The sequence below is a fragment of the Bombyx mandarina genome, chromosome 12, assembly GCF_030267445.1.
Source record: "Bombyx mandarina strain Sakado chromosome 12, ASM3026744v2".
Taxonomy (NCBI): Eukaryota; Metazoa; Arthropoda; class Insecta; order Lepidoptera; family Bombycidae; genus Bombyx; species Bombyx mandarina.
In genome coordinates this window covers 128,567-136,469 of record NC_143219.1, presented here as the reverse complement: position 1 = coordinate 136,469, position 7,903 = coordinate 128,567, and the positions used below count along the sequence as shown (strand labels likewise).

The 7,903-nt window shown below is 40.6% G+C and overlaps 1 protein-coding gene across 1 annotated transcript in view; it reads right to left on the bottom strand.

Annotated features, from left to right (window-relative positions):
* Nucleotides 1-288: 288 nt before the first annotated feature.
* LOC114251767 (venom protease-like) overlaps nucleotides 289-7,903 on the bottom strand; it is a 36,753-nt gene continuing 29,138 nt past the window's right edge. Inside the window, exons 5-10 of the mRNA XM_089731710.1 lie at nucleotides 4,877-5,043; nucleotides 4,684-4,796; nucleotides 4,444-4,596; nucleotides 1,426-1,564; nucleotides 570-701; nucleotides 289-494 (exon numbers count right to left, since the gene is read on the bottom strand). Of these exons, the coding sequence (XP_089587836.1) occupies nucleotides 330-494; nucleotides 570-701; nucleotides 1,426-1,564; nucleotides 4,444-4,596; nucleotides 4,684-4,796; nucleotides 4,877-5,043 (869 nt within the window). The 3' untranslated portion in view covers nucleotides 289-329. The remainder of the gene's footprint in view (nucleotides 495-569; nucleotides 702-1,425; nucleotides 1,565-4,443; nucleotides 4,597-4,683; nucleotides 4,797-4,876; nucleotides 5,044-7,903) is intronic.

Genomic DNA, 7,903 nt, shown 5'->3' with positions numbered 1-7,903 from the left:
ATTTTAGAAATTTTAGTGAATAGAATAAATAGAATAGAATTAGAGTGAATAGAACCACTGCACAGTTTCCGGGCGGCAATGCTTTGTAATTAGGCGCAGGTTCAAATTCCGAGAAACACTTGTTTATTTTTAATTGTATCAGTATTTATGGCCAGACTAAGTATTTGTGAAGGAAGGGCGTAAGCGTACGGGCAGGTACCAGGCCAGCAAACATTCTGTGTATTTTTCTAAAGTCAAATTAAAACAAAAGCCGATAAAGATTCTTTTATATTCAATTTGGAAGACAACAATGAATTAAAACAATTTCTAATAAGTTTAGTTAAAAATCTTCAAGGCCAGACGATGCTCACGATCCAAGGCTTGTAGTGCTCGATGCGCGTGTAGAGGCCGGCGCCCGCATCGCCACACGCCACGCCTGATGACGTCACGCCGAGCACAGCCCTGGTGCAGCCCGCCTCGCTCTCGTGCAGGATCAAGGGACCGCCGCTGTCACCCTGTCACAGTACGTTGTCATATGAGACAACTCAGTCGTGCATCTGGATTCCTTAAATTATGAGAACCAAACTAACCTGGCAAGTGTCGTGCGGTGTGTCGCGGTCTCCGAAGCACAGCTGCGTGCTGTTGTCGAACCCGTCGAGCAGGTGTCGGTGCGGAGAATACTGCTTCAAGCACTCCTCGGCGGTGAACTCGCTCACTTCAACCTTGTTTGTACAGAATGACTTACTAAATTACTGCTAACGAGGAAAGCTAGTTTACACAATAGGAAAATTTACTTTAAGTCTGATACAATGCCACAGAACTTTAACTACTTTAAGTCTGATCCAATGACATTAAATTGAAGTCCTTTATATGTGGATGCGGTTATAATAATATGGAAGCCGTCAGTTGCGCAGGATATATTAAAATACACAAATGTATGCGCGAGATACAGGTGCACATACTCATCCTTGTCTTCTAGACCCAGTGGAACGGGGATCGTTATGGCTGGAGAAAGACTCGAACAGATGGACCCGTAATAATGAATGATGAATAAGTTAAAGGAAGTCAATACTTTTTCACACTCTCTTAATCGCCTTATACAATACCCCCGGAAGGATTTGGGATGGTATTATTGTAGTCCGATACCACAAGGCTTTTCCGGTATATAATGAATTAAATAAGAATCAAACGGGTACGCCATAACCATTCCGGGTCACCATTCACTATATTGTTCAATTTTGTTTTAAACTAAAAATTAATATCAAAGAAAGCCTTTGTTCAAGGTAAGTAAGTAAGTACGTAGCAAGTAGTAAATAATAATTAAATACTGTTATTCAATAGAGGCAATTTCCAACTTAATACTAATAAAACTAATTAGGTTGATGTGAAACTAAACAAAAAGTTCTCATCAATTACTTATACTGCGTTAAATCTGGCCCTACAGACCTTTTGCAGCACATCTGCCAAGCGTTTCCTCGGCCCCAAATAGCCCCACCCCAGGGCTAGTGCTCGGGTTTTATTAATATAGGGAGATATCTGACCAGAGTATAAACACGCGGGCACCACATTCACGTTGAACTCTATTCTGGAACAAACAAAATTACAAACTGAAACTATGAAATTCTGTCCAAATGTTGACAGCGCCTGCATTTATTATTCTTTTGTTCTCGATTGCATAAAAACGCGTGCAACCAATAAAGCCAGTCATTCTGAAGCCGCGCTTAACCTTCAGACACAACCCACTGAGTTTCTCGCCGGATCTTCTCAGTGGGTCGCGTTTCCAATCCGGTGGCAGATTCTGCGGAGCGCGGCTCTTGCTAAGGTTCGTGTTAGCAACGTCGTCAGGTTTGAGCCCCGTGAGCTCACCTACTAGTTAAGGTTACGCTGAAATAGCCTCTCAAGGCTCTCAGCTTAGGTAGGAAACAAAAAAAATCGCGCTTAATATTTACAATAAAGGTCTAGTCTCTTCATACTTAAATAGCTCTTTACGAATAGTGACCGATTTATAATAGGTTGGGGAAAAAGTTTCTTCGCATTTTTTAAGAAAATTCACAACATTTTTAATGTAGTTTATTTACATTTAACTAAAGTATGTGGGTACCATTTTTTTCGATAACTTTTTGCCATCTTGTAAGTAGGGACATGATCCCATTGCTATAAAAACTTTGGGGCTTCTGATTTAAATACCGCGACAATTGGTTGTGGCAGTCCTCTCGTGGTGTTAACCTGACACTGCCTAAAGAATTCTGAAGAAACCGAAACAGGTGGAAATCTGAAGGTGCAAGATCAGGACTATACGGCGGATGCATTAACATCTTCCAGCCAAGTTCTCTTAATTTTTGTTGAGCGGCTAAAGGTGTGTGAAGTCTAGCGTTATCATGATGAAAAACCACACCCCTTCTGTTGATTAATTCCGGCTGCTTCCTCTCATCTTCTTGCTTTAATCTCATCAGTTGTTCGCAGTAGCGTTCAGAATCGATGGTCCTGCCTGGTGGTAATAGCTCATAATGAATAATGCCCTTCCAATCCCACCACACACACAGCATCACCTTGTTGCGAGTTAACCCGGGTTTCGCCACAGTATGTGAAGCCTGACCGGCTTTGACCACGACCTTTTTCACACGTTCTTACCCCACATGATCCACTTTTCATCACCAGTCATCAGCTTCTTCAAAAATGGTTCGGTTTCATTACGTCATAATAAAGAATCACAAATGAGTACACGGTTCATTAGGTTTCTTTCAGTGAGCTCGTGAGGTACCCAAATATCGTTTTTTTGGGTACCCAGTTTTTTTCCAAATGCGCCAAAACTGTTTTATGGTCAATTCCCAGTTCTTCAGCTACGTCGTAATTACTGATAAGCCGACCTTGCTCCACTTTTTCAAAAATGGCATCTATTTTGTCCGTAATGAGGCGACCAGAGCGACGTGCATCTTTGACATCAAAATTTCCGGATTGAAAACGCTTGAACCAAATTCGTGCTACTCTCACAGACACTGCACTAGGTCCATAATATCGCAAATTTTTTTCGTGGCTTGCGTTGCATTTTTACCTTTTTTGTAGTAAAATTTTAATATGTATCGAAATTCTTCATTAGATTCACTCATCTTGACAGTACGAAAAATAAATAAAAATCACACATTTTCCTAATTTGAATTTGGAATTATCTTCTTTATAATTTAAACTTTTAATGATAACAAAACCAGCCAGATACAAATAGTATAGGCAAAGAGATTTTATTACAAGTTCATAAATACTATAATGTGAACAGACTTTTACCCAACCTATTATTATCGGTAAGTTTTTAATTATCACTTTGTCTGATCTCTGTAGATTCTTGAGATTTGTTGTTTATAATTAATTTATTGTAGGGTTCTAATAGTCCCGTTTATCGTGACTATATTGTTGTTAGAATACACTCCGTGGATCGTGCTGTAACGACCCGGAACCAGACTTAGTACTGTCTAATTGTCACTTTATGCCAAGCAGCTGGAATATCCTCATTGGATCCCAGGACCTAGGCAATGTGCATCAGAATCACAATTTTTTTAAGATACCTTTAATTCTTTATCAATACGTAACATTTCACCATCAGCATTTATTTAAACCCCTTTAATCTTTATGGAAATTTAAAGTTAATTTTAAAAACTTTTTTTTATGTGTGTGTGTATGTGTGCTTACGTATAATTAATATGTTAGACTTGTTTCTGTATGTTTTGCTGAAATATGTCACCTTTAGATCGTTAATTTCAGTTTGAAATTTTAGTAAGTCTTTTAATATCTTACTACAATCAAAATGATCATAAACTAGGGGAGGTAATCTGTCCAGATCTCTCGCAACGTAAATCGGGAAAAGATCAGGTTCCATAGATTTAAAAACATTCACAATGTCCACGAGATCTCGTTCTTCTTTGCCCTTGTTTTTGCGCTTAATTTTCAACCTGCCCACAGACACGGAATCAAACAATAACGTTTTCGACTTACTGATTTCCTCAGCTGAGAATGACATTATACAAATTCGCACTAACGTTTCCTATCTATCACCGACACCTTATTTTGAATGTACGATAGCATTTCGTCGATCACTATATTGCACGCATTGCATTTCACAGTTTGCGTCATTTTATCGCGATACGCATTAGCGTTTAGCAACACGCGCCCACACGGAGGGAGGGATGCGCGCGCGCGAACTGCTTATATTTATTTCCCTGAACAAAATCTGTAAACAGACCTAATCTCATCGAATTCTTGTATTTTTTTTTTTTTTTTTCATTGACACGTTACAAACATCGGACGTAATATTCGACTAACTACTAACCAAGCGTAAGAATAGTTTAAAAATTGATTTATATAACATAATAATCCAATCTTATTTATCAGCGTTCTCTATTTTAGTTTTACGACATTATTTTTCAATGTAGTGTGATGTTAGTTATTTAATGATTACATTTACATAACACATACTGTTTCTCTGTCTTGAGGAGCGCGATGTCGTGGTACTTGGAGGGCGAGACGTAGTCGGGGTGCGGGATGACCTGGGCGAGGGTGTGCCGCTGCCAGATCTCAGGAGGGTCGGAGCGCTTCAGGATGCCGAGAGCTGCGTACTTCAAGGGTCCCCTGCGGACGACAGGGCGTGCTGTTTATTGGCGTCTAGTGTCTGTGTGTGCGTGTGCGTGGTAGCGTGGCGCCGGCGAGTGAACTGACAGGCGTGGCTCGGAGATGCAGTGCGCCGCCGTGAGGATGTACCGCGCGGAGAGCACCGACCCGCCGCACAGCCACTGCGCCTCCTCCGCGCTCGCCCCGAACCCCAGCAGCGCCTGCAGCACACGTGCACATCAGTACCTATGCGAGCCTCTGCGACACGTGCACTGCCCTTACGATCTCTGCGGTACATTACCATGAAGGGGAACTCCGCTCTTTCGGCGTCTTCACCGCCGACCGGAGACCACCCGCTGGAGACTATTGAGTGACATTTCCTTTCGGGGTTGTAATGTTTATGAAAGCCATAGGTAACTGTGCTTTTGCAGTGGTAGTCTGGTATGTATAAAGCATTGTCGATGCAAGCTGAAACAATTACAAACAATTTGATGCTAGTATTAGTGTCTGAGAGTTAATTAGTTTTCATTATAAAAACACTAAGCACTTCGACGAAATGTAATTGATAACTAGAAAATCTTATAAAATGTGGTTTCCTGTTTTCCTATTGATCGCTGTGGGTATGTGTGAAGTTGGAGTCGTAGGTGATTCTTGTCCTGGGTCAGCTTCTTACTTACAGTTCTAGCCTGTTGCGCCCTGGAAAGCAAAGGAGCATAAGACCCGTCTGATTCTAAGCGGTTGTTGACGCTTATGATCGTTGGTCAATATCATTATCATAGTCGTATCGATGAACGGTGCATACCGGTGTATTTCATTCCAGAGGCGAACTACAAAAAGCACAAGAACCTCGAAACTTTGGATATGCGACGTCATGTAGTGAATGTAGTGAATGGCCTAAGCTGTGTCTTCAATGAGTTATACTGAATTAAATTCAATGGTGTCAATGAAATGTTCAAAGACTCATCACAGAGATAGTCCCATTTCGACCTCACGTCCTTTTCTTCATTCTAGGACGCCTCTACCCGATGATATGCAGGCAAAGTAAAATGTCCCTTAGAAATAAGCGTGACACTCTACAAAGCTTGCATACGCCCCGTCATGACCTATGCAAGTGTAGTGTTCGCTCACGCGGCCCGCATTCACTTAAAATCATTCCAAATCATTCAATCTCGTTTTTGTAGGATAGCCGTCGGAGCCCCGTGGTTCGTCAGGAACGTCGACCTCCATGACGACCTGGACCTAGAGTCCATCAGTAAGTATCTTCAGTCGGCGTCGATGCGTCACTTCGATAAAGCGGCACGACACGAGAACCCTCTCATCGTGGCCGCCGGTAACTACATTCCCGATCCTGCGGACAGAATGGAAAGCAGTCGACGTCGCCCAAAACACGTCATTTCGGATCCTCCCGATCCACTAACGGTGCTTTTAGGTACTTCAAGCACCGGTCACCGTTCTCGTCGAACCCGTCGCTTGCGACGAAGGGCTCGACGAGTAAATTAACCCTCAGACACAGCCCACTGAGTTTCTCAGTGGGTCGCGTTTCCGATCCGGTGGTAGATTCTGCGAAGCACGACTCTTGCTAGGGTTCGTGTTAGCAACGTCGTCAGGTTTGAGCCCCGTGAGCTCACCTACTAGTTATGGTTACGCTGGAATAACCTCTCAAGGCTACCAGCTTAGGTAGGGAAAAAAAAAACAAAAAAAAAGTCCTTTCAGTTTTTTTACATCCACTTCGACGATATTTGCAGCACGCATTCTGTCAATGTCATGTCAAATGCCATAAGGTTATATTAGAAAATCATTAGAAAATTTAATATGGTGGTTAAGTACCGCAGAACGGGGTGAAAAGGGACAAAATTGAACTTTGCACTATAATTTTATAGACTTACATTAATAAAAGTGAATATCATTTGAATGAAATGTACCTATGTCCGCTAACCTAAATAATACAATACTCTTTATAAAATAACAGTTATTTAATCGGTTATTAATTTATTTACTAAAAACTATACTGTCCCTTTTCAGACTGAATGTGGGGTCAGTTGGGACGCACAAGTGGTTGCTAGAGAAAACAGGTCAGGGCTGTCAAAAGACAAAAAATATAATGGAGTAGATAGGTAGGGACGTAAATAAGATACGTCTGTAGGTATTATTATTTATTCTTATTCTTACAGAAATTTTATCGTAAAGTCTTCTTAAAAAGCCAGCAACAAAGTCAGGGTCTGGCATATGATTTGTGAATCTCTTAATCTTTATGTCTGATCTATCTAAAAATCCTTTTACTAAAAGCATCAGTCGTAAGTGTCAGGCGATAGTATTCAGAACAAACATTCAAATATTCAATAATATATTCTTCTATGTCTCGACTCAACTCAAAACTGTTTACCCACCCGGTTTCTTCATAACTTGAGTATAGTGTCTCTGTAGAACAGATTTTGGATTAATGCATTATTTCGCTATGCTTACAAATGACATTTCTGTGGTTTCATATTCTCGAAGAGCAGTTGTAATAATATTCTCATCGTATTTTTTATGTTTTGTTTCGAATATTTTTATAATTGCGAGGCATACTGAAACAAATAGTAGTACGTATATTATTTACATTATCAAACACCATTTGTCACTAAAACATATTCTCAGGCAATTCTCAAGCCAACTTATACATTGCCAACCTACCTTCTGAAAATTCACTCTTTTTGATAGGTAGGTAATAGGTAAGTAAATAAGATTAAAAAACTCCGAAATATCCCACATATTCATCCCGAGTCACCCCATGCTCCGGTTCTTTTTACACATATTGCTGTCCCTGGTGACCCCAAAAATAATTTAATTAGTAATATTTTTTTCAAATCATGTTATCTGAATAAACACAAAACAAATATACGTACCTGCATTAATAGGTATGGCTTCTTCAACATAGACTTAAGCATGCAAAACAAATGTCACTTCACTAATTGCAATAAAACTTGTTTTTTTCACAGAGTTGTGAGGGGCATAAATTTCCAACAGTTTTTTAAAAAAAGGCTTTCAAATCTTTTGAGACAAAGTCGTCGTGGCCTAAAGGATAAGTCGTCCGGTGCATTCGTTGTTGCGATGTACCGGTGTTCGAATCCCGCAGCCGGGTACCAATTTTTCTAATGAAATACGTACTCAACAAATGTTCACGATTGACTTCCACGGTGAAGGAATAACATCGTGTAATAAAAATCAAAAACCCGCAAAATTATAATTTGCGTAATCACTGGTGGTAGGACCTCTTGTGAGTCCGCACGGATAGGTAGGTACCACCGCCCTGCCTATTTCTGCTGTGAAGCAGTAATGCGTTTCGGTT